This window comes from Pan troglodytes, chromosome 6 (assembly GCF_028858775.2).
Source record: "Pan troglodytes isolate AG18354 chromosome 6, NHGRI_mPanTro3-v2.0_pri, whole genome shotgun sequence".
NCBI classification, from domain to species: domain Eukaryota; kingdom Metazoa; phylum Chordata; class Mammalia; order Primates; family Hominidae; genus Pan; species Pan troglodytes.
Window position 1 is genome coordinate 36,413,444 of NC_072404.2, and position 26,625 is coordinate 36,440,068.

Genomic DNA, 26,625 nt, shown 5'->3' on the forward strand with positions numbered 1-26,625 from the left:
AGCTTTAAAAAAAAACTCATGTCTGGGCTCCTCCTTAAACCAATTTAATGAGTTGAGGGTGGAGCCTGGGCATCAGTATATTAAGTCTCTCAGGAGAAGCACCACTACCACTGTTGCACCTTGTGAACTTTCTAGCTGTGTGAAAGGCTGGACCCATTGCTCTCTCAAAAGGGGTTTCCTCTGAGAATATGAATGTGTAGGACATTGTATCCAGTGAGACAATTAGAGAAGTAGATGTGAGAGTGGGGAAGTGAGCAGTAGGATTTCTGTTTTCCCGGGGAATTTTAGGGAACCTTATTCTTGCTGGATGAGGGTAGTGGTGCCAAAGAGCAGAGGGGTGCTGTGAGCTCTGGGCCAGAAATAAAGTAAGCTGGCTTCTTGTCCTGACTCTTCTAGTGTCTGAACTTAATGATAGTTTCAGGAACTTGAGGCTAGGAAGAGAGAGCCCTTCTCTCTTTGGGAGCCAAAGCTCTCTGCACTCCTTTTTTTAATGTGCAAGACTTAGTGCACAAGTGAGCCTGCATAGAATTTGCCAGCCTATGCCTGCGTTTGCTGGGTCTTAAAACTCAATCACCAATAATTAGCACAAAAGCAGTTATGCTAACGAAAACAATTTAGGCAAATTGAAAGCTTTTTGGGCTCATCAAAACTCACTGTTCTGCATCTAAGTGTGAACTAATTGATAGAGAGATTAAGTACAGTGAAATTGTGGGAAAGAAAAAACCCACTGGCAAGCTTTAGAAAGTCTTTTGTTTTTTAAAAAAAACTTGAGCCCAGATTTTCCATTTTTTTGTCCAGCCTGTCAACTCCACCTGCACTCTATATCAGAATCGGGCCTACTTGTCACCACCTTCATGGCCACCAGCTTGGGGCAAGCCGCCATCATCACCCATCTGGTTTATTGCAAAAGACTTGCCTGAACTCCCTGTTCGTGCCCTTGCCCCTTCATCAGCAGTTTTCCACCTGGCACCAGACTGCATTGGTCCTCAAAACTCAGTGGCCTTCCTTACCTTTCCTTTCCTTTCCTTTCCTTTTTCCTTTCCCCTTTCCTTTCCTTCTCTTTCTTTCTTTTTCTTTCTTTCAGATGGAGTCTTGCTCTATCGCCCAGGCTGGAGTGCAATGGCGCCATCTCAGCTCACTGCAACCTCCGTCTCCCAGGTTCAAGTGATTCTCCTGCCTCAACCTCCCAAGTAGCTGGGATTACAGGTGCCTGCCACTGTGCCTGGCTAATTTTTGTGTTTTTAGTAGAGACGGGGTTTCACCATGTTGGCCAGGCTGGTCTTGAACTCCTGACCTCAGGTGATCCACCACCTCGGCCTCTCAAAGTGCTGTGATTACAAGTATGAGCCACCTCGCTGGTCCAGCTTTTCTTGTCCTGCAAGAATAGCGTAGATCTACGCCACCCCCGTGCCAACCACCCCCATGCTGGCCCTCTTCCAGTGGCCCAGCATGCCCAGGACAGGACCTTGGTACTCAGTGATATTCTGTCTGCCTGCAGTGCTTCCTCCAAAGATAGGGTTCCCACAACCACTCCCTCATCTCGGGATGTCATTCAGCAGTTGCCTCAGTGAGGCCTTCCTCAGCTGCTTCATCTGAAGTTTCAATGTGCGCCACAACCCCCACATTCAGACACATCCCTTTCATATCGCCTTCCTTGTTTTCTTTTTCCTCTTGAGTACTAAACACTTTAAACGTATTTTACTTTTTTATTTTGTTTAATTTTTGGTCTCCACATTAGAATGTAAGTTCCACGAGGACAAGGATTTGGGTCTGTTTTGTTCTTGGCTGTATCCTCATTGCCTAGGGAAGTGCCTAGCACTTAGTAAGTCCTCAGTAAATATATGAATGACTTAATGAACGAATGAATCTTTCCCTGCAGGGCAGCTCTACATTCTGTATTTTGGTATAAAAATTGGCTTAGTTAGAAATGGCTACTCACACACAACTCACCCCTTGGCTCAAGCCCCACGTCTGTACTCTGCAAAAGGCCTGCAGCCACTGAATGGTTGGGCACGAAGGCAGGTTTCCAAACTTAATAGAGTGGTGCCCTTTTTGAAGGAAACAAGACATCAAAAGCCTCTGTAGTACACTAGGAGTCCCCATGTTGAGAAACTTTAGCTAATGTTGTGTATTTACCCTAAGACCATCTTCCATTTGACACCAAAAAAGAGGTAACTGGTAAGCATTTTTAAAGATTATCACTAAATAAAAGTAAATTTAAAAATCTTTATAACACTGGTGGACTCTGAGAAGAGGTTCCATGCAGAGAAACTATAAGACTTCAAGGTCTTTTAGGGACAAGAGTTCCTGAGCTGGTCAAGGCACCCTGAAAGGAACAGTATCACTGGGTAACTGGTATTGGCATTTCGGGGTTGGACCAGATGTGGCCCTGCCTTCGAGCCCTTTACGACCTGACGGTGAGGCCTAACCTCACATACAGTGAGGATGGCCATGGAGGAGGCTTGGCCCTGGGCCTAGAAAGGTGACGTCGCCCCGTGCAGTGGTGAGGTGGGTCCTGTGGGACACACGGCGAGCGCAGGGCCTCGTAAGCACTCCTGCAGCCTGTTCACATGTGGGTCCGTGCCTCCCAAGATGTGTTTCAGGGCCTGGGGTGGGGCATCTAAAACACAGCCAGGCCTAAGCACCACCAACTTAGGGAATTCTTGCTAGCTAAATTAGAGTGTTTTAATTTTATCTTGATGTTAGGGGTTTATAAACTTGGGTCTGTAGTTCCTTCAAGGATTTCTGTGGAGGTGTCATGCTCTATTTATACCCAACTGTGTTTTTCTAGGGGAATGGATCTATCCCATCTCCAAGGGGTCAGCTGCCCAAATGAAGTCCAGGTCTGATTGCAGGTCATGGGGGCCTCTTTCCAGATTGAGCTCCTTTATGGGGAACCCCACCAGCATTGGCACCTCATTTCTTCAGATGCAAAGACCTTCACATTCAAGTCTGCAATGAAGGGGGAGGGGGGTGGCCCAGAATCTTTCAAGCTGAAGGATGAGATGGATCTGGAGACACCAGGCTGAGGTGTTAATTTGCTTAGGAATTGGGGGCCTCCATAGAGCACACGTGGAAAGTCCCTGAATGGCCAGAGGGAGTACGGATTCCCTTGTAATTGCAGGTACAGCATTTGGGCCGAGCAGGAAGCACAGGGAAAAGAGGTGGCTGCATGATCGCTCATGGGCCCCCCACTGGCCTTCCCCAAAGAACACCAGACTGGAACTGGGGTTGAAGGAAGAAATGACGAGTCTTAGAATTTCTCCACCTTCCTGGGTGGAAGGGCCTCTGTGGGGATTCGTGATGCTGGATTGTTTATCATGGTTGGGCCTTAGAGAGCTAGAGGGGGCCTTACTTGGCACTCTATAGAGCTAATTAAGAAGCACAATTAATTACTTCGTCATATTCACAGCAGAAGCTGAAGGACAGTTTTTTTCTGGAACTGGAATCATAAACTCCTACTTGCCCCTGCTCAATCACTTGTCCACCAAGCAGACACTGAGATGGAACTCAGGACATCACCTCAGAAAATCCTTTCTACTCAGGTTCTCCTTCCAAAGTGCGGTAGCTAACATTCAGAATTTCCTATGGATCTGGCTTTCATCATTCATTTATCCAAGTAGCGTCTGTGGCCCCTGCTGTGTATGCAGACAAATATGGGGTTTAAGTAGGGTGATCATATAATTCATTGTTCAGACCAGGATTCGTGAGAGTGAAAGGTATGCTATTAATTACATGAGGTCACAGGAATCATCCTGGACTAACGGGGGCAAACCATGTCTCATCCCAGCTTAGAGAACTGCTGAAGGGCAGCCTGCGTCCAATGCCAGTGGGAAGTCGAGAGCCATTGAGGCCTGGGGCCCCTTGGGGTGAGGTTAATCTGGAGACAGCTGCAGGAGAGTCTGCAGGGTGTGACAGAGGCCCTCCAGCTCCCATCTGCTGTCACTCATGTGAAGTAGAGAAGAGGTGATGCCCTCTGTCTGGGACTGGCCTCTGGGCTCTGGTAAGGGTAGGGTATGGAGCCACAGACAGATTTCTCCCGCTGTGCAAAGCCAATAGATCTCTGGGACTTCTTTGTGCCTTTGGTCATTCTTGTGGGTTAACCAGCTCTGGGTGGGACAAATAGGAAAGGCTGGTTTATTTAATGAATGTTTCTCGGGTTTCTCCTGAGTGCAGAACTCTTGTGGGCCTAAGAAACAGCACATGCCCCCTGGAATGACCAGCCCAGCAGTGGAGTCTGTGGAGACTGCTGAAGGAGCCCCTAGAGGGGACATTTCTGACTAATGCATAGGTTTTGCCGGGTGATGGTTCTGTGATGAGGGAGGCCTGCTGCAGCGCTGTGTGGGAGGGCCCCGAGGCCTAAACAAACAAATACCTCAGAGGAAAATCTGGCAGAAACTCAGTCAACACAGGGCAGTGATGCCCTCTGCCCATTCCTCCTGCTAATTAACATGTCTAAGTGGCACAGCCCCCTCAGGAAAATTAACGGCACCTTCGAGGCAGAGCCTGGAAGCCATCCTGGGCATATTGATGAGTAGATTCACATGTTTTCTTTCTTTCTTTTTTTTTTTGAGACTGAACCTCACCCTGTCACCTAGGCTGGAGTGCAGTGGTGTGATCTCAGCTCACTGCAACCTCTGCTTCCCGGGTTCAAGCGATTCTCTTGCCTTAGCCTCCCAAATACCTGAGATTATAGACACGTGCCACCATACCTGGCTAATTTTTGTATTTTTAGTAGATATGGGGGGGGGTTTCACCATGTTGACCAGGCTGGTCTCGAACTCCTGACCTCAGGTGATCTGCCCACCATGGCCTCCCAAAGTGCTGGGATTACAGGCATGAGCCACCACTCCTGGCGTCGCTGTTGCTTTCTACAGCACGTGTGTGTGTTGGAAAGAAGAGACAAGGGATGTGTCTTTTTTTGCTGGCCCACACCCCAGCTGTCAGAATCACCCGGGGGCTTGTGAAGCGTGTGGATTCCTAGACCCCACCAAGTATGACTTCTGAAGCCTGCTGTGCAACATGCCACCCGGTTGCTTCCAGGTGTGCTCTCAGAACAGTGGGCCGGGCTCCCTGGCTGAAGGGGTCCCCCCGCTTCAAGCCCCTCCTATGCTCTCGGCCACCCCAGCCACTGGTTCCACCTGAGGCACAGCTGTTTACCACCAAACCCTCCCCGACCCTGGCTGAAATGTCACTCTAGGGAAGAACTCCCATTGGGCCTCCCAGCCCTAGGCCTGCCTCCATGACCCATGACGTGTGCAGGGGATACTTTGTTCTCCTGAGCGTGCCATTTTCTAGTCCCTTCACCTGTCCCTCATAGGACAGCTCCCTTCCCGTCCAGCTGCGTCAGCACACGTCCCCTACCTGCCCAGGGCTTCTGAAGATGCTGGGGAAAGCACAAGCGGCACAGTTGGGCCTCTTTCCCTATTCTGTTTTTGGGGCATCTGGAGATCCGGGCCTGCATGGGGGTGAAGGGGAAAGAAGTGGGGAGGGCAGCTGAGGTCCTTGTGCCTAGAAGCCAGCTGGCTTGGGGCCACTGTGGGCATGGACTAGGAGATGGACAGGGCAGGGGGCTGGGGACAGGCGCAGGCTACAGGAGCCGATGTGTCTTTTGCCTGCCTTTTCCTTGTGCTGTTCTCAACCAGATTATGAGTTTCTTGAAACAGGAAACTTGTCTTTCTGTTACTTCCATATCTGGCACACCCTGGTGTTCTGTGAATGGGAAATGATGGAGGAAGGTGCGTGCGCCTCCCTCTCTGGGTCTGTGCGTGTGTTCCTACAAGTCTCTCTGTGTCCCTGCCCTTGTGTCATTTCCATCTGGGCCTCCCTCTCTGTGGCCGCGGGAATGTCGGCCTCCATCTCTAGGGAAGTCTATATGCTGAAGGGACTTTCTGCGAGTGCCATCCCTCACAGGTCTTGAGGCTTCAGGCCCTCGGGTAGCACCTCCACCATGGGCACTCCCAGCAGGGGACCGGGAGAGAAATGCCATCCCTGCCATTCACCTCCTGCCCCACAGATGTTCCACCACCCGCCACTCCTGCCGCCGTGTGTCATTTACCAGCTTGTACCCCAGCAGGTACTTTCTAGCCGCACTTTGATGATGACCCAGGGACTTGGAGCTGTGCTGGGGTCAGGGCTCTGCCTGTTACTCTTTCTTGGAGTGGGGCCAAGAGGCTGGTGTGAGGACCTGCGGCTGGTTCAGGTCTTCCCCAGTTGTGTAAATCAGGGTGGGTGAAAGGGTTAAACAGGGACCCTAAGGGCCTCCAGGATCTGGGTGCTGGAACTTGCCTGCTACGGAGAAGGAGAGTCTGCTAATGAGGCCACTTTCCAGGAAGGCCAGCTCCACGAGGTGCTGCCAGCGCCGAAGCAGATGCTAATGAGGACTGGCTTGGCTTGAGGAACAGGTGCCTAACGAGCTTAACAAGTGGGGACCCAGAGAGATGGCCTAATGGCTCTGGTGGCATTTTAAGGGCAGAGCTCAGTGGGAGCCATAACCAGGAGACCGAGTAATGAGGGATTCAGGGCTGGGGTGGGATCAAGGAGGAGCCTCCTCTGAACTGGAGAGAGAGCATATCGAAGTGCCTGCTGAACAAAGGTTAGCAACTTTGATGCTCTTCTTGGTGTTGGCCTTGGCAGGCCTGGCCTCCCAGCAGGGATCACAGGCCCTTGGTCCCTCCAGGGAGCAAAGGACAGTTGGCGTAATGAGCCGGGGGCTGCATTAAGAAGCAGTGATGAATGCCTGGGACTTGGTGCCAGGCTCTGCAGCGTCTGCTCCGATAAGCACTTGTTCACAGCCTCATCTGGCCACAGAAATCTCCAAGTGGCCTCTTGGGTGCCAAACCATTTGCGGCTCCTTGTTCTACAAGAGCCCTGATGATGCTAATGGATGCGGCCATCATGCTGCCACTGGGTATGCAGTAAGACTTTCTAAGATACCCTGAGTTCTGAGTTCTGTCACTTGAGAAAATAAAATCAGGGTGCCCCAACCTCCCTGCCCTCTTGACAAGAGAAGCAGGGCTCACACTTAACCTGCAGTGCATTCCCACACAGCTGGTGTTGAAAAATGGAATGAGCTGATGACATGGGCACCCAAAGCCTACTGCAAGTCAGATAACGTTCAGTTCATCTTTTTCAGCCAAATTGAAAGGACACTTAATTAAACAGCCAGCTGATAGGTCATTTTTGGTGACAGATCACTATGCAGTTTTGACTGTACATCTCAGCAGGAGTATAGAGAATTGACTATCTGGAGTGCCAGATCATCTACTGAATTGAAAAGGCTTCTCAGCACACCCCACTATAAACAAGAAAACATTAAAAAAGAAAAGAATTGATGCTGAGTCCTGATTTATTCTAGCAATAAATATTCACCTGTAGATTCATGAGCCATTAACTTCCTATCCATTTCATTAAGCTGTGTTTTCAATACATTTTCCTTTTTAGGTTTAACTAGTTACTTATAAAAACTTTAGGTATCTATGTTGTTTTAATCAGTGGCTTACTGTATTTTGTATCAAAAAATAATTGTAATAATTCAACCCAGAAGATTATTTTAAAATCCCTTGAAACTTTGGTCATAGAAAATGAAATATTTTAATTTTCATTCATACATATATTGTGTGGCAGAGAAGTATGACAAAGTGAGCAATAAAACACTTTCAGCCATAAAAGGAATGCATTAGTATAAAATTCTATAGGGCAATGGAATGAAGCTACACATTAAAGAGGAAGGAAACAATGTAACATTTCCCACAATTAAAGCGGAGCTGGCCAGCCTGAGCAACATGACCAGACCCTGTCTCTACAAAAAAATACAAAAATTAGCCCAGCATGGTGGTGCGTGCCTGTAGTCCCAGCTATTCGGGAGGCTGGGTTGGGAAGATCACCTGAGCCCGGGAAGTGGAGGTTGCAGTAAACTGAGATCTTGCCACTGCACCCTAGCCTGGGTGACAGAGTGAGACCCTGTCTCAAAAAAAAAAAAAAAAAAAGAAGAAGAAGGAGAGCTGGGTCAGGTGTTTTTAAAATAGATGAGGGTGGGTGTTAAATCACCATGGTGATCAGAATTCATTTGATGTATTTTAAATTGTTGCAGCAGTTTTATTTAAAAATGTAAATATTTACAAAATGGCAGAAATCACACTTTTGAAGGATTTAAAACTTAAGTAAAAAATACTACATGTCAACTTAAAAATGTGCAAGACGGGATACATGATTTTTCAAAACTTATTTTTGTAGGGGGTACCTAGAGCATTGGTTCCTTTTGGAAGCAATGGCCTGATGCCTCTCTCTCCCTGACTCCTGCGGCTCCGCTGGAGGGACACAGGGACGGAAGCCAAGCCTGGAAGCTGCCCTGGTGGTCAACTGAGGGGCCATGTCTACCCTGCCCACCAGATTCCAGAGCCTTGGCCTTTGGGACAGGCCCTGGCTTGCTGGATGAGCTGCACACCTCCTCCAGGCTGAATCAAACTGCCCTTGGTTGAGGGCTGGGGCCAGGTATTAGCCTGGTTGGAGTGATAAGGGACAGACCCGCCTGCAGGTGCTTTGACCATAAAGACTCCAAACCTACCAGAGGTCAGAGAGAGAGAGAACTGGCCCGAGGCCAGGGCCCGAGTCCACTAAGGAAGATGGATGTGGCCCCTCAGACCCAGCCACGATCCTTGGCCCACACCACTCTTTGGGTGCCTGGGTGACTTGACCTGCGGGGAGGCCACTTCCAAGAGGCATGGTTTATTTCACAGAGAGCAGAGATGTTTCTGAAGGGGAGACTGGAGGGCAAAGGGCAATGGGGTATGAGTTTCAATCACCGAAGACATGGTTGGTTTCTGCTATTCCCATCCCACGCCTCCCTCCTCCATGCCTCTGCTCCTCATTTTGCCCCGCACGATGCAACTGGTTGACCTAAGGATGTGGCTGCCCTGATGGCGTCTTCCTCGATTCCCTAATCTGTGGACTAGGCAGAGAAGGGGTCTCCCAAGAGAGGAAGCCAGGCCTGGAAGCCCGCATCCTTCATGGAGCCCCCAAGGCGGGAGGATGGCTGGGGAGGGGACAGAGGAACAAGGGTGGGGTACAAGTGAGCCTCTCTAGGTGACAGCCCCTGGGATAAGGCAGCCAAACTGATCCTTTGCTGGCATACCCCACCCAACTGCAGGGGCACCACTGAGTGTGGAGGCCAAGGGCCAGTGCAGGGCCACACCATCGCCTGGCTGCTGGCTCCATGAGTAGGGCAGGGGAGCCCTGTGTCTGCTACTATAAATAGCTGTGTGTGTTGGACAGGCCCTTCTCTGCTCTGGGCCCAGTAAGGCCCTAGCCAGAGAGGCTGGGATGGGCAAATGCCTGCAGACATCTGACTGGCTCTTCTCAGGGGGTCCTGTGAATTCCCTCTGCTCCCTCTTGCGCTGAGCCTGGTGGCCCCCACTCATCCCTGTCCCTTGCAGTCCCCCTTGGCTGCCGCATCCCCTCTTTCCTGCCAGGCTGGAGAGCTGGTCTCTCCCCTCCCATCTCCTGCCCCACAAGAGCCTGCCCAGCACAGAGAACCCAGAGGAAGAAGGTGGAGGAGGACAGGGGAGCTGTGTAGGTGGGCGACCGAGGGGTCACACAGCGGCCGTCTGCTTGATGCTGTGGAAGCTGATCCGCGTGGGTGATGTAGGGATGGACATGGCCCGGGCCACGGGGACTCGAAGGGAGTGATGGTCCTGCCAGCGGTGCCACCTCTTCCTCACGGCTGAGCGCACCTGTGGGGAAGGCAGAGGCTCAGCTGGCTCCCAGGGACCAACCCTGGGCTTCTGGGACCGTCCCCTCCTCTGCTCTCTGCTCTCATGGGTCGACTGCCACCTCATGACAAGGAACTGTCTGCTTCCAAAACCGAGGTCCTTCCCTGATGCTGTTGCCTCTCTCCAGGGGCCCCTTCCTTATCCTTCTCCTGGAGAAGCTTGACTCCACACCTCCTTTACTCCACACTGTCCTCCCAGATCATCCAGTTTCCTCTGGACACACTGCCTTCCCTTCCCTGACTCACTCTGCCACCTCAAAATTAGCATCTTGGGACCAGAGAGCGCAGCTTGGAGACTTGGCCCCCTCAGCCTTCTTGGGCCCCTGCTCCTTGCAGGGCGTTGGTGGTGTGCGCCCAGCTCACACACCTGGTGCGCCTCCTCCTCCCTCCTGAAGACCGTCCCCTCTGCGCCCCTCCACCTTCTCTACCTCCTGCTAGACTCCCCTGCCTGACTAACCATGGCATTTACTGCGTGAAAGGGAAGGCTCTCTGTCCTGGTCATTTCTAAAGTTGGCTGTACCCGGTGCCATTTAAGCTTCATTTGTTTGGTAATTGAAGAATTTTTTTGGAAATTGGCTGGTGTCTCTCACATCCTAGCTTGCACAAGGTTCGAACAGAATAAATGCTCCATAAACATCCCTTGTTTGTTTGCCTTACTGGCCCCCTCTCTTCTTCTCATCCAGCCCACACGACCCGTCTCTGCTGATGGACTTTGCAAGTGGAATGTGCTATCATCCACAGAGACACAGGCCTGCATAGACACCTTGCCAGTGCCCTGTGCAGAGACAGGCAAGTGTATTCCTCTGGAGTGTTCGGAAGCTCCCAGGCCCTAGGGACTGTGTCTGCTCTTTGCTCCATGTCCTCATCCACCCCCGCCCAGGTACGAGTGTGCTTCTTCCCTGCGTCAGCTGCACTGGGGCTCTGGGCCTCATGGTTGGCTTGCACATGCCAAGCTTCACGGCTGCCTGACTCCCCAGAGCCTGCTCTTGGTGTGTGGGCTTTTCTGTGGCAGGTAGCGGGGGAATGTGCTGGTCTCTCTTCTGCTCCCTGAGTCCATACAGACCTGATTGCTTGGCACACATCTCTTTCTGGAAGCTTCCTTCTGTCACCACCTCTGCTCTGGCTTCTCTCTTCCATGAGGCCCTGCGGCCTCGGCTTCCTTGCTCACCCAGCTCTCTGAGTGCACGTGTGGGGTGCTGGCATGTTATTTCGGGGCTGCATAGTTGACCTTCTAAACTGGCTCCAGCCCCTGTGAGAAGGATTCCTGTTCCCCTAAGGCCGGGTGGTATCTCAAGGCTTCCTCTCCCTGGCACTCCAGCAAGGCCGGGCAGCACCAATGGAGCTGCCCTGGAGTGGGGTCTGAGGACCTGGATATCCCAGGCCACCCCGAGGGCCCAGCTTCATACCTCTCCATTGAAGAAGCAGTAGAAGACAGACACGAAGAAACCCTGGAAAGGAGGGAAAGGAGGGAGTGGTCAGTGACCTGCCTGCGGAGCTGTTCTGCCTGGTGGGGTGGCATTGGGGACAAGATGGTGGGGGGGGACAATTTGACCCAGGAACCCCTGGAGTCAGAGCTGGGTGGGGTCCTAGCCTCAGGGTGCAGATATTCCACGGTCCACTCTGAGTGAGCAGTGGTCACAGGCCTGGAGCCAGGCAGACTCCGGTCTCCTCAATATTGTGTGACCTGTCCCAGGGCATTTGGTTGGGCTGCCTGCATCCCCAGAACAGGTGCTGGGACAGTAGGTGTGGGCTGGTAGGATGAAGACCCAGGCTGGGATGGGGATAACCGGACAGGCTCAGGCTGAGCATGTACGGGCTTCTAACTCTGTGGATGTAACTGAGCCATGGGTGTGCCAGTCCCACGGGACCCCCTTAGTGAGGGCATGGCTGCCAGAGCAGCCTCAGGAAAGCTCACTGTGGGGCCCCCATCTGGTCACAGGCCCCACCTGGAACGACTGCAGGAAGGAGTTGAAATAGATGAACACGATCTGTGACAGGTCGTCCTCCCCGGGATTGACGAAGAAGAGCATGTAGGTGATGCCCAGGAGGGGCAGGAGCACCAGGGTGGCCTTCACTGCCTTCCTGGGGGCAAGAGGTGGACACAGGTCTGAGCCCATGCAGCAGGCAGGGCCTCACCCAGTGGGACGGCGGGAGACAGTGGTGGTGTTTCTTCCGGGAGCTTGAGCGAGCTCCCTGGGTGAGGCCTGGGGCAGAGGGCTCTGCCAGGAAGCAGGGGCATGGCCCGATGACCTCCTCCTGTCCCCATTGTGGGGTCAAGGGACCCCCTCACATACCTGTACTGGATTGTCTCGGATGTGGTGGACGCGCGTAACTTTGTCATTAGGATCCTGACGATGTTGAACAGAAATACGAAATTGATCTGGAGGGAGGGCGGGCATGGGAAAGAGGGAAAAGGAAGGAGCACGTGTTTGAGATGAGCCGAGAGGCAGCCCCCTTCCCCGCAGACCCCTGGAAACCGATGTCCCACGCACACACCTATCCTACCTGTCCCCCTAGCACCTGCCAGCATCCCAAGGCCTGTGCTCCTCCCTCACCAGGATGGGGAGATAGCCCCATTTTCCAGGGCCTGTGTCTCCAGCCCAGGACTGAGGAGGAAAGGCGGCAGCCTCTGTGGGTCGTGACCGAGAGCACGGGGCATGCTCTCTGAGGCTGAGAAAGCCCCCAACCCTCTCCCCCGCATAGGGACCCTACGGGAGCCCCCTTCCCCTCTCTGCCACGGGGTCCCTACTTGTCGACTGCGGGGCTCTCTGAGTCCCTTGCACTGTCACTGGCTCTAGGTCGGCCTGAGGTCCTTCTGACTGAGGACAGCACTGCCATAGTGGGGCGGACAAGGCCAGATGGAGGGATTAAGAACTCAGTTGCCGAATGAGTGATTAATCTGCCAGCATCCCGCCCCTGTGCCCAGGAACTCCATAGCCTTCATAGGCACCCTAGACAGGGAAGATGGATGGGCTGTGGGGCTGGCTCTGAGGCCCCAGGAAGGGCCTCATTTATCTTCATTCTGAGTTTTCCCTCAGCACCAGAGCCTCCCCACCCAGCCCCTGGCCCTGGAACTGGCCTGTGTGGCTCCCCAGCTGCTCCCTGCTGGGTGTGGGTCCCCATGGGCCTGCGAGTGTCTGTTCATCTGTATTGGCTGTGACTATGACTGTGTTGTCCCCTGGGAGCTGCAGTGTGGGTCTGTGGGTCTATCCTTTAAGCACTTGTGCAAGTGTGTTTGCCTCACAGAGCGTGTGCATGCGTGAGTGTGGATCTGGGGCCCGGGCACATCTGCGTTTCTCTTCACCTGCCTCCGAGCATAGGCAGGCAGGCAGGCAAGAGAGTGTGTGTCGGCCTGACACAGTGGGGCTGTTTCCTGACAAAGTGCTCGTGGGCCAGAGGGAGACACATGTTAGCCCAGGGGTGTCTGCTGGCTCGTGTGCACACACCCACCCACTCACACACACACACACACACCTCTGACGCTCTGTCAAGAAAATCCATTGCTTCTTAAGCTTGGGCTGGGCCCTTCTAACCCTCCCAAGTTCTGAATCCTGGCTGGGAGAGGAGGGACACAGGATACAGACAGATATCCTGAGACTGTCAACCTGTAGCCTCTGGATGCTCCCCACAAGCTTTCGGGTAGACCTAGGGGCAGGGAGAGCTCACACCCCACCTCAGCCACTGCCTACTGCTCTCTTACCACATAGTGGTATGGCCTGGGGGTCCCAGGGAGGGCTGGGGATGGAAAGCCTTCAGCGGGGCTGCCATGACCTGATACCCCCAGCTTTCTCCTAGGGCTCACCTAATTTCCAGCTCCTGGGTCTCTGGCATATTCCCCTGGATCATGGGAGACAAGTCACCTTAACATATAAGCGAATCCTAATTTTCTCATACAAGTAATACAAAGTATTTGACCTTTTCTGATTCTTCTTGACTTCCCTGAGAGTAGAAACTGTTGGAATCAAAATATATTCTCATTTCTTGCACATTTTCTTGAATTCAATATTAATCTTCCAACATCCGTCAACCCACTAATCAATTCAATTATCCACCCACTTTTATTCATCCATCCATCTATCCACTTACCTACGAACCAGTTCATTCAATTACCCACCTACTTTTATCCATCCGTCCATCCATCCATCCATCCATCCATCCATCCTTCCTTCCTTCCATCCATCCATCCATCTACCCAACAACCAATTCATTCAATTATCCACCTACTCTTTTATCTAACCATCCACGTACCCATCCATCTACCCATCCATCTACCTACCCAATAACCAATCCATTCAGTTATCCACCTACTCTTTTATCTGCCCATCCACTGGCCCATCCATCCATCCATTCATCTACCTAGCAACCAAGGCCTTGTCTCCATCCTTACACTTGGCAGGCATTTAGTTATGTGGCCCCACTCATCTCAGCTTGGGTCTATGTAACCTGAAAATCCTTCTTTCCTTTGAGCCTGTTTCCCAGCCTCCCTCTTCACACCACCACAGGTACCTTCCTCTCTCTCCAGGGAGCCTTCTGGTCACCCTGCCCACACTGAGCTCTCCGGCTTTCCATTCTTGGACTCTACCTCCCCGCTAAAAACACACTCCAGTTCTTTAGTAAGAACTGTCTATTGTACCCTGCGCTCGTTCAGCCTGTTTCTGGTTTTATTTAACTGTTCATTCATTCAATGAATCAATGGACCATGTGTCAGGCTCTGAGCCAGGCATCAGCGATGGCGAAGTGGACAGGCAGTCACAGCCCCTGCTTGCAGAGGGCTTGTGGCCTAGCTGGGGGCCTGGAGGGGTTGGGGGTGGGGGAGATGACATCTTTCCTAAGGTGTCAAAAAGACCTGGAGAAATGGCAGATGGGCTAAGAACCGAAGATGAGGCCCCCCTCCCAAATGAACTGAAGCACCAAGTCCTAGTCTCATGGCTCAAATTTTGACTGTTCCAATTTGCAGTTGTGTGGCCTTGGGTAAGTTGCTTAACCTCATGAGCTCCTGCTTCCTTGTCTGCCCCCGAGGGGGCTAACCACAGAGCTTGCCTTGAAGATCAGCACAGGCTGAAATAGTCACAGAGAGCACTAAGACCTGTGTCTGGCCTAGTGACTGCCAATCCTTTCCCATGACACCAACAATGACAACACCAGCAAGAAGTCAGGCTTCCTGCAAATTCAACCACCTGATTCACTTCTCAGAACCAGAAATAAGTGAGTGTCTCTTAGCAGCAGAAATGCAGCTGTGAGCTGCTGGGGAGTGTAGGGATGGCAGGAACACCAAACACGTGTCCAACCTCGAGGACAACAGGCAGATGGTGGGGACAAAGCAGGAGACCTGCCTTTGAGCCTCTGCTCTGCTAGCTATTAGTGGTGACCTTGGGCAAGCCACTTCGTCTCTCTCGGCTTCTTCCTCTGTAAAATGGAGAGCATAACCCTACTTCTTTTAGGACTTGAGCATGCAAGGGTTGGAAATGATGTAGATAGAGCTTCTGGAAGGGCTCAGCTTGGAATGTGGAAGCCCCTGTTGGTGCAAAGAGCTGGGCCCAAAGGAAAGAAGGAAAGGGCTCGTGAGCACAGACGCAGGGGTGGAGCCAGAGAAGGGGTCTGGAAGAGGAAGCACGGAGCTGGGTCTTGACACTGAGCTCTTGCATTCCTCGCCTCCCTTTCTCTTGGCATTTCCTCACCACCCGTCCAACATCTTTACAGTTGGGGCTTACTCTTTGCCACCACTGGTCCCCCATCCAGGCCAGCCTTCCTTGGCTCAGTTCCAGGCTCATCAAAAGCCTTATTCCTCCAGGATGGCCCTCGGCAGCTGGTTGGGAGGGAAAGGATCTCACGGGGTTTCCGTACACACTGAGGGGTGAGTGACTCACTGCAGCTGGGAGTCCAAGGACAATCCTACTAGCTGCTGACAAAACCTGGCTTCTGCCTCTGAAGCGAACCAAGCCCTGACGGTGGAATTTCCAGCAGGGGGGGAAAAACCTTCCTAGTCGTCATCAGTTCACATATATCAAGGACACTCCAAAGATGGAGGTCAAATGAAACCCGAAGTCACAGAAAAAGGAGAGTAAGAAAATGAAAGAGATAAATAATAATTGTCTCCAAGGTAGACAAAAGAAAGCCCCACCAGGCACCTTCTGTGTGCAGGAGGAGATGGCACTCTCGCTGAGTCTCCCAGAAGGAACTGTGGCCCTTTAAGGAAGCTGGTACATACAGGAGCCTGAAATTACTGAGCCTGAAATAAGTCTTACGTAAATGCCAATTTCTTATGGGGCTTTTTTGTATGTCTTTCTTTCTTTATCTCTCTCTCTTTTTTTTAAAGGTATGATATATAATGGGTTCCTTTTGCAGAATGCAGCCTCTACTTGAACTCTCTCTTAATTAAAGCTCATTGTGGATTAAAGATGTGTGGCAATTATACCTTAGATGCAAATACATTTGGCAAAGGGCGGGGAGCTGGACAAGGAACAATGGCTCATTATGCTTCATCCCGGTATTCACCGCTTCAGGCTGGGGGTGGTGGGCTGGACCTGGAGAGGGTCACTGGGGGCTGAGGGGAACGTAGGTCTGGAATGAACAGAAGCCCGTACACTCTTCTCTTGTCACCAGCTGCCTGCTCACCTGGCTTTCTCAGCATTGTACAGTGTCAGACCGGGAGGGCACAGGAAGTCTACCCATCAGATCCTTTCTCCTCCCAGAGAAAGAGCCCTGAGGTCACCAGAGTGGTGCAGGGCTGCGCCAGGGCATCGAGCGTGAGGAAGGGAAGGCCAGGTGGTGCTGGGGCACAGGGTGGCATGGACAGGGTACGGGTGTGGCATATAGAGTGTGTGCGCAGGGCTGCCCATGCCACATCTTTCCCAGAGTCTCTGCCTGGGTGGACCCTCTTCTGTCCTCTTGGCACCCAGCCCCATCCCAGCCACCGCTGAGGGCTTACCAGGAGCACGAGAATGATGGGGCCTTGGTAGATGTAGTCCACCAGGTCGCCAGGCTCCTTGCCAAACCAGCACCTGCGAAGATGGGGTGGCTGTAGGGGGCCTCCTGAGCTGGAACTGGGGGACCTCCCCAGACTTGGGCCCAGGGTCCTCCAGCTTTACCCTTCCTGAGACCCAATCTCCAGGACTGCCCCTTCCCAGAAAGCCTTGGTGGAAATACCATCTCCACTGACCACCCTTACCCACCAGGCTGTCTTTTGCTCTACATGGTAGGTCTGATCTCCCCAGCCTGACTGAGGACAGGCCATGGGTCTCTTTCTCCTCCTCTTTCGCCTGCCCCATTGCAGACTGCTAGGCATAGGACTGGGCATGCAGGAGGCACAGGAATAAAGGGAGAGCTGGGTTCCCCCTTGCTGGCCCAGGGCCAATTGCCTTAGGCCACCTGTTCCCATATTGCTTGAAACCCGCTGTTCTGTGTGCCAGGCACTCACTCGGCCTCACAAAGCAGCAGATGTGGAAGTGGAGCCTTCCTACCTCCAGCCTGGGATTTTGCGTCTTTGAGCCAATGCTTGTGCACCCAGTGAGGGGAGCTGCTGCCTGGCTGGCCTCACTGGCTGCCAGAGGCTTAATTCATTCTCTGGGGATGCTGGTCAGGGGAAATGCTTTAGGGTCTGGGTCGGCCAGCAACTACCGGACCACAGGGAGGGGCCATCAACTTTGGGGAACTCATTCCTCTGAAATCTTGGAGGTCATCCAGTGCAGACCTGCCTCAGATAGGATTCTCCCTGTCTCCCAGGGTTTCTGGTCTCTGCTTGGACCCCTCCTTTGACAGGAAGCTCACCACCTACCAAGGCAGCCCTCTTCTTCTTGGGCAGCTTTTACTCTTACAAGCTCTTCCTAATGTTGAGCTCCTGGAACTCTACTCCATTCTTGCCCCCACTCTGAGAACAGATCCCCTCTGCTCTCTCCAGGCTCTGAGACAGACCCCTTGGAGATTTGCATACAGGCTAATGTTCCCTGGTCCCCACTGCTGTCAGCTGGTGACACCTGACTTTCTGGCTGCTCCTTGGGTGACCCATGGCCAGGGTTGCTGTCATTTGGGCTGTGGCTCAGCATATCAAAGCCTCTGGCATAGGGAGAACCTCAGGATGGGACACTGCACCCAGGCAGAGACTGAGACTTCAGAAAAAAAAAACAAGCTCTGTTAAATGCTCATGGACTCTTTAAATGCTCATGGACAGCTCTGGATGTCATGTGCGGCCTTGGCCCCTTCCACATACCCCGGGCCAGAGCTGCCACATCCAAGTCTGAGGAGGCCTTACAAAGACCAAAGGGGTCATGCGTTGGGTCGGGGGGCACTTCAAGGAACCACAATTCCTAACTTAATTCAGCAAAGTTCCTTGAGCCCTACCACGTGAGTACCTCTGAGTGCAGGACTATTTTTTTCAATTTAAGGACAACAGGAACGTGGATCTGTCTAGGTGTGGCTACAATTCCTGCTCCACGGCTTGGCCAGAGCCCAAGGCTGACCTGTCTTAACACCCCCATTCCCTTCCCCATGACCCCCCCATGGCTGGCCCATCCACTTACTGTTCATTCTCATAGTAGAGCTTGCCGATGGCCCAGGCAACGATGATGGGGAAGGGGATGCCTGAAAGAAGGACAGACTTGGGCTGCAGGGGACAGATGGACAAGGACTTTCTTGTAGGACATACTGTGGGGTACCACAACAGTGCTAGGATCATGTTTTTACTCTTCCAACAGCAGGCCACCCATAACCCCAGGGGTGCCCTGTCCCTCGACCCCTGGCCCATGCCCCTGCCCCTCTCTCCAAGCAGGGCTGCGTGATTTTGTGATAGAGAAGTAGAGCCAGCCAGTTTCTGAGCCAGAGACAAAGGCCTTTGGACAGGTCCTTCCTGGCAGGGGGAGAAGAGCTATTTGAGGAATATCCTTTGGAGGGATCCTTTGCTTGTTCCTCACCAGCATGGAGGGAAGTAGCTGCATCCACCAGACTGCGCTGAGGGTGGAGGGCAGGGCCAGGCTCTGGTCCTTGGACCAAGACGAAGGGAAATGGCCTGGTAAGAAGTCCTCCCCCCAACTAGGCCCTGCTGCCCCTGGGACCCTCACACCATCCGATGAAGAGGAAGAGGCACTTGCGCAGGCGCTCAGTGGAGTAGGTCATGACGATGGCCGTGTGCAGGTAGCAGCCTTCCACAAACATCCAGAAGAAGTTGGTCACCACGAAGTAGTTGAAGATGGTGGTGATGCAGCGGCACCAGACCTGTGTGCAGGGCAGAGAGGCTGTCAGGAGGCAGCTTGCGGCCCAGGTAAGACATACCCATCCCCAGGCAGGGCAACAAGACACAGGGCTTCCCAAAGGGGGTTCGTGGACATGCCATCAAATACCAGCGAACCTCACTCTGAAAAGCTTCATCCTTCTCCAGTGCTCTTTCACATTTTCAGATTAAGTTAAGGTGCCATTCTCCACTGGGGCCAGTGTGTTTTTTTAACTTCTCTCTAACTCTTTCTAATTTTTCATTCTAGTAAAGAGAGCGAGAGTCTGGCTCTGAGCTTTCTGTAGGCAGAGGCTGGAATTCAACCATCTTGTTGTGCTTTCATTTTAGTTTTTTTGAGTCATTTTCAATCCATAGCAAGTCAGACCTGCTTCCTTTTGGGAATGGGATATGGAATTTCATTTAGAAAAAAATGAAAAAATAAAAGTGAGTAAAGTGAGTCAAGGGTGTATGAAGTGGGGCTGCGGCCAGGGAGGGGATTCTCCAAAGACTCTGGGTTTGGGAACTTCTGGACTTGGCACAATCATTACTAGCCCTGGAGGGAGACTTGCAAAGTACACGGCCCCCGGCAAGTCACTGCACCTCTCTGAACCTCAAAAAGTAACCCTGCCTTCCAGGGTGGTTGAAGGAGACAGAGGATGGCAAAGACAGGCATGAGGGTAGCTGTGTTGTGGCTGTGGTTGTGCCTGCTGTGGTTCTGTGCCTTCCCAGCAGAGGGGAATGTGTCCCTGTCCCTCTGAGCAAGGCTACCCTTCCCCAAGCACTAAGGCTACCTTCCCAAAGGAGGCAGGGAGGGGAAGACCCTGCCCCTTTAGAGCCACGCAGTGGGCCACGGCAGGGCCAGGGTCTAGGCATTGGGCTTCCAGGCCAGAGCTCCTCTCAACAGACCCCACCTGGTCATCTTCCCCACAGGCTCATCCCCAGGGCACCCTGAGAGCCAAGGCTGGGACATGGGGAATGACGGAGCCAGCTCAAGGTCCAGGGAGCTGTGTGTCAGGGGCTCTGCTTCTGCACACAGCCCATCCTCTCTGTCTGGCTTTGACAGCCCCAGTTCTCAGATAACCCTCCTGTGCTGAGCTGTTGGCTGCTTCTGGGCTTCCCTGCACAGTCCCTGTGGCTGTCTGTCTCCTTTTTTCTGAGAAAGTCCTGCTGAGGTGGGAAGCTACCGAGCCCCTCCTCCCAACCCTACTTTTCATCCATGGTTGATGATGTTCTATTAGCACAAGCCCATGCTGGGGCTAGAAGGCACCCTCGACTCGAGTGAACCTGTTTGATTCTGAGGCAGTGTTCTATGTGGGACCATGTTAAGGATCACACCAGGCTGGTGTCTGCTCAGGCACGGGCCACCCAAAGGAAATGTACTGAGAAGTCTCTGTCGGTGTGCCACAGGGCTCTGTGATGGCCCAAGACTAGTCTACAGTTTTACAATAGCTTGGACACAGTACACAGCAATGGACAGAAATCCAGAGCGGACATTTAGCATGTGGGATAGCCCCTTATGTAGAGGTATCATCACTGCATGTGACCTTGGCGAGTCACTTAACCTCTGTGAGTCTCAGTTTCCATGTCTATGTAATGGGGAAAATGATCCCTGCTGGTCTCATTAGGATTAAGTGAGAGAAAGCTCAACAGAGGTTAGTTCTAGCTTCCTTTTCTCAAAGGGGTCTTTGAGGGCACCTGAATCCACAAGATGAGGAGTGGACTAGGATAAATGTGTCTAGAGTCAGCTCTGTGAAGCTCCCAGCCTGGCAGCTTCCTGCTCCTCCCAGCCCAGCTCTGTTGGGACAATGGCTAGGGTGGAGGTGAGCTCAGGTCTGGTTTTGCACCTGAGCCACAGCCCAGATGACAGCATTCTGGCCATGGGTCAGCCAAGGAGCAGCCAGAAAGTCAGGTGTCACCAGCTGAGAATAGCAGGGACTGGTGAACATCAGTCTCTGTGTGCAAATCTCCAAGGGGTCTGTCTCAGAGCCTGGAGACAGCAGAGGGGATCTGTTCTCAGAGTGGGGGCAGGAATGGGGTGGAGTTGCAGAAGCTCAACATTAGGAAGAGCTTGTAAGAGTAAAAGCTGCTCAAGAAGAAGAGGGCTGCTTTAGTAGGTAGTGAGCTTCCTGTCAAAGGAGGGGTCCAAGCAGAGACCAGACAGACAGATGGGTGCCCCCGGAGCCCAGAGTCCCCCAGGTCTAGCCCCGAGTCTCCCCGAGCAATGACCTCATTGCTCTCGTGCACTTCATGGTCAACGAGCTGCAGCAGGAACCACATGACATTTCGCAGGATAAAGGTGGTGATGAGGTTCCAGTGAATCACATTCCGCAGACAGCGGATGCTCCTGTGGGAGGTGCAGGTCAGGGGTCAGCCAGGTTCAGGGGTCAACTGGGACTGGGTTCCCCCTGAGGCCAGGTAGAGACTCAGCCTGGGATGAGGGCAGGGCTGCACTAGGAGCCACTTCCCACCCATGGTGGCCACAGTTGGGCCTCTGAGTCCAGCTCCCACTCGGCACCCCACATGCCTGCTGGTGATTCATGCCCTGGCACCCCACCCAAACCCCACTTTCTCCACGGGCCCTTTTATCTGCTGGGCCCCAGAATGGAGGTGAGAATGTCTGGGAGAGGTGAAGGGGGTGCTGTAGGAGGAGGGATGAGGAGAAAGCAAGGCGGAAGGGCAGACTCACCGCAGGGCCAGGAAAAGCAGGAAGGCGGCCACCAGGGCTGCCACAGATACGCAGTGGCCCAGGTAGTTGACGACAAGGGCGACGCGGTAGTGCAGGTCATACTTCCTCTGCTGGACAGACAGACATGGGCAGGGCAGATGGAGGCATGGGTACTTGGGGGTGGGGCTGGGTATTCCAGCCATGGCCACCTCTGTGTCCTGACCTTGGGGGCAGAAGTGCTCCAGGTGTCATTGCCGTGCCTGGCTCTTAGGGTTCGTTCCTGTTGGCCCTGGGTGGCTCTTATTGTTATAAATGGCTGTGGTCAGGCCTTCCAACATGCATTTATTTTTATTTTTTTAGAGATGGGGTATCACTCTGTTGCCCAGGCTGGGGTCCTGTGGCTATTCACAGGCGTGATCACAGTGCACCGCAGCCTTGATCTGCAGGCCTGAAGCAATCCTCCCACCTCAGCCTCTGAAGTAGCTGGGACTACAGACATGTGCCACAGTGCCTGGCACCAACATGCATTTTTGGGGGCACATTTTGAGAGGTATGGGTACAGATTCTTTTTAAAAATTCTAGGCTCTAGAATGCTTCTCCTGAGTTTAGTCTCAGCCCGGATCCCAGCTGGCTGAGTGACTGAGGGTGAGTCGATTTTTATCTCTGGACCTCAGTTTTGATGTCTATACAATGGGGCCAACCTGCCACCTACCTCAGAAGCAATGGCCTATGGGAGGTCTGGGGTGGGGTGCATTGAGATTAGTCTGCCCTGGAGACCACACGAGGGGGTGCACTGTCTATAGAGAATTTAGAAGTTCTATTCAAACTGAATAAAAGTCAGTTGACTTTTAATTATCACCAAGTGTTGGCAATTTGAAACAAAGTTAGTGATGAAATACTCCTTCCTGCCAGGGAGAGCCACCCCTCCACCCTACCCAACCCCTGTGTTGATTCTCCACTGCTGGAGGGGCAGAGAGAGTGGAGGTGAGGATCAAGGGCTGGAGGCCCCCCTGCCCATTGAGTGGCCTCCCTGCAGAATGACTCACATTTTGCAGAATCACTTTCTCAGGGCGGGTGAATGTTTTTCCCTCTCAATTTGGACTTCATTTGGGGCAAAGTCCCAGCCCCACTGAGGACTGTGCTGGGTAATGAGGAGGGGATGGAGCTGAGATGTATCCTTTCAAGTCAGGAATGAGGCGTAGCCTCAAGGAGAGGAGTTCGGTGCCTCAGCAGCACCGAATTGAATTCCAGAGCGACAGCTGGAGCAGGGCTCCACAGAGGCAGAGCAGGACCCAGCTTCTCATGGGGACAGCCCTTGGGGGGCTGCATTTGTTTCCATGTGGAGTCACAGAATCAGAATGCCAGATGGGGAAACTGAGGCCCAGAGGGAGAGGAAGGTGTGCAGTCACACAACCCCTAAGATGTTAGGAGCATTGATTACACGGTTATTCCCTTTTTGTGTCACATGCCACCTTGGCTTTGTCCTCTAGCAGCCCAAGCTCTCTTGAAGGTAGGACTCCATGTCCCTCTTCTCTACTCCCCTACAGTGTCACTGAGCACAGGGCAGGACACTGGGGGCAGGGGTAGGAGGTACAGAAGGGAGTCACTGGGTGACAAAAGGACTGGTCTGCCCCCCTTGGGATCTTCTCTGCTCAACCTGAGTCCAAATACCTGTGTGAGGCCTGGGGTCACAGCAGGTGAGGGCCACTCACCTTGTCATCCAAAATGGGCTCACACTGTGAGTAGTTGATCTTTGAGGCCCACGTCCCATTCTCCAAGCATTCTCGATAGGCATTCCCTACAAAAAATGCCAACTGCCAAGAGTCAGGTCACTCCCCTCCTCAGGAACCCTCCCTGGCTCCCTGGTGCCCACAGGATAAGGTGTACACACCTCAGCTCTCCTAGGGCAGCAAATACAATGTGCATCTGAAAGTTTACATGTAAGTCACTTATGTGAAAATAGCACAAAAGGCTCATCTTACAAAATAGCTAAAGGCATGCTAAAACCCATTTTAGACACAATCTTTGACTAGCATTTTGTACACTTTCATTTTGTTCATTTGCTTCAAAACTGAATCCAACTGTGAGGAGTGGGTTGTGCCTGAAGATTCACTGCTTTCAGCATGCCACATAATTTACATCCTTGTCTCAATTGTTTTATATTTATGAGATCCATACTTCACCAATATCTGCACTTCCATTTTAATAATAGCTACCATTTATATAGCATATGTTTCCCATGTACCACTTCCTCTTCTAACTGCTATGGATACACATGTCAATTCAATCTCCACAACCATCCCATGAAGTAGGCATTAATATGAACCCATTTCAAAGAGGAGGAAACTGAGGCATAAAGAGATTAAGCTACTGGCCAAGGATACAAAGATGACAAGAGGATTCAAACCCAGAAGTTCTGGCTTCGGGTCTTCTGTTCTTAACCTTTAGGCCATATCAAGTAGTGGCAAACAGGAATGAGTGAATGCTGGGGACTCAGGGCTGGGCCACTGCCCTTGGGCTGCTGCTGCCTGGGAGGCTACCACGAGATGTTTCTAACTGTTCAAGAACCAGCCTCTGTATTTAAGTTGGAACATGATTTAAGTGTGAAAAGACGTTTCAAGCAGCAATGTCCTGTGCACAAAAGTGCAGGTTTTGTCAAGGGGGAAGGTAGGAAAGTTGAAAAATGCTCACATTTGCCTTTCTCTCTATCTCAGCTCCAACTGTCAAGGTCTGTCTCCTAAGCCACCCCCCCCCATACACCAGCTCCAATCAGGAGGAAGCCCTCCCACCTGAGAAGGCCTGGAGCTCTCGAAGCCTGCCTCTGCTTGGCCTTCATCACTAGTGTGTTTCTGACCTACCGGGTGGGTTACAAATGCTGAACGTTCCATTGTTTGGGGGTGATTTGTACCAGGGTTCAGCTCTCTGACTAATGGGCAGTTGTCTGTGAATTTTTCTTTCTAGCATATGTTAGATGTACAATGTAAAGCTAATTAAAATAAATAGCTTGCAGAGCACAGAGTTGCAGAGCTGGAGGGGGAACCTTAGGTTGTTTTTGGAAGCAGTGTGTTCTGAAATAATTAAGTTACTTAAAAACCCACTTCCATTGAGCCCGATGAGTTGGAAGCAATGGAATTGGGAAGGAGCACTTGCCGAAGAGCAAAATCAATGGGGAAGATTCTATTAGCTTAATTGTTTTTTAGTTTGGTGCCTGGAGCTCATCCATTCTTCAAACCCAGGGACGTGACTGGCCTATTCCTTCCTCCTGGGCCAAGGCCCATCCCTGGCAGGGCCCTGCCCTCCCCCTGCCAAGTGAGTCAGGGAATGCCCTGGTCTGATGCTGATTCGGACTCTCAGGAAGAGGAAGCCTGCTCCCCACCCCTAGCCATGGTGCCCAGCTCTCCAGGTGGGCTCTAATTTGATACCTAGCACTATCTTTCCTTACCAACATTTGTGTTCATGAAAGAGAGAGGCTACCTCAACTTGTGAGGGTCAGTGATGGTGATGTCACTGAACTAAAAAAGCAAAAGTATGTAAGGAGGGTAAGTTCTTTTGTGAAATGAACAGTCCCTCCCTGATGGGGGTTTACAGTGCCTCTGAACAGTCTATGTGAGGTGAGGCAGACCAGGATCCTGCCTGTGCTTCAAAGGGCAGAAAAATTTATCTTCTATATGTTCATAGATGTTATCCAGCTTTCCTGAAGCTCAGTGCTAGGCCCCTTCCTTCAGGAAGACCTCCTTGATTGCTTCCACTCTATAGCTCTCTCTCTCCTGAGCACCTCCAGTCCTGACAGCCTGAGCCCCACACTCCAGCCCTTGCCCCATGACCAGCCCGGAGCTGTCTAAGTGAGTGAGTCTGGTCACTCTGATCAGTGTGGGGGCTCCCTGAGGACAGGGCCTTGGAACACTTGTTTCCCGAATATGATATCTCATGGTGGCACTGATCATGGGGTGGGCTTTCAGGTGGGAGGGGGTCAGGATAGAAATGCTGCAAATCAGAGACCTTTCCTCTCCCTCACACCAATGCCCATGGGGTCCCAAGTTCCATGGATTCTGTCTCCTCCTTTTCTTTTTCCAGAGTCAACTCCCCTCCTGCCCATCCCTCCATCTGCTCTCTAGTCTTCTTGCCTGGACTGCTACAACAGCCTCCTCTCCTCTTGCCTCCCTGCTTCTTTTCTTGCCACCTTGACCATGTTGATTTCTGCTTAAAGCCATCAGTGGCTCTTTATTGCGCTCAAGAATAAAGTTCAATTTCTTAGCATGATAGCCAAGGCCCTTGACACCCAGGTCCCAGCCTAACTGTCCTGACCCATCTCCAGCATTCTACATGGCCACTGGCATTGGCACAAATAGGTTTGGCATATACCCTCTTTATGTGGATCCACCACTTAAAGCACCTCCTCCTTCTTACCCACTGCTCACGGATGAACTCCTACCCATCTTTAACCCCACATTCAAATGCCACCTCCTGCATGAAGCCATCCCCAACACTCTTAGGTCTGAAGCAGTCCTTTCTTTGTTTCCTCCTCTATCCCTTCCCTTCTCTTGTAACATAGTTTTTCCACTTTATTGCCCTTGAACCACAATAACACATACATTTTATGTTATAATCCAGTACACACACACACACACACACAAACACAGAATCCAGCTGTACTATTTTCCTTTCCAGCCTATTCTAATGTCTTCTATTCATTTCACACACACTGATCATGACCCACTAAATTGACTCCACAGTCCACTCTTGTGTCACAATCCATAGTTTGAAAAACACAAATTCTGTTTTAGTGCATTTGCCATAATTCACTATGAACTTCATCTCTTTGGACCTAATCCTTCTTTTCTTTGCTACTGGACTTGAGCTCCTTGGGGATAGACAAGTAAGTAGAAGCCATATTGGAGCCACCAGATCTCCCTCAGGAGAGAGCCATTGAGGAAATGTCGGCTGAACAGAATTGACTCAGACCTGCTGACCCCTGGGAAAGCAGGTGGG

General features: G+C 52.0%; 1 protein-coding gene across 3 annotated transcripts in view; it reads right to left on the reverse strand.

Moving 5' to 3' along the window:
- Positions 1–8,072: 8,072 nt before the first annotated feature.
- Positions 8,073–26,625, reverse strand: part of CRHR2 (corticotropin releasing hormone receptor 2) — a 48,118-nt gene continuing 29,565 nt past the window's right edge. The window contains exons 3-12 of one of the 3 annotated variants that reach the window (XM_003318237.6): positions 23,349–23,434; positions 21,658–21,767; positions 21,198–21,315; positions 18,823–18,976; positions 18,286–18,346; positions 16,698–16,770; positions 12,064–12,149; positions 11,716–11,851; positions 11,176–11,217; positions 8,073–9,731 (exon numbers count right to left, since the gene is read on the reverse strand). In XM_003318237.6, coding sequence (XP_003318285.3) covers positions 9,591–9,731; positions 11,176–11,217; positions 11,716–11,851; positions 12,064–12,149; positions 16,698–16,770; positions 18,286–18,346; positions 18,823–18,976; positions 21,198–21,315; positions 21,658–21,767; positions 23,349–23,434 — 1,007 coding nt within the window. In that variant the 3' untranslated portion in view covers positions 8,073–9,590. Of the gene's footprint in view, positions 9,732–10,782; positions 10,944–11,175; positions 11,218–11,715; positions 11,852–12,063; positions 12,150–16,697; positions 16,771–18,285; positions 18,347–18,822; positions 18,977–21,197; positions 21,316–21,657; positions 21,768–23,348; positions 23,435–26,625 lie in introns of those variants that run through there. The other 2 variants (XM_016958680.4, XM_009452850.5) reach the window with 2 other exon arrangements.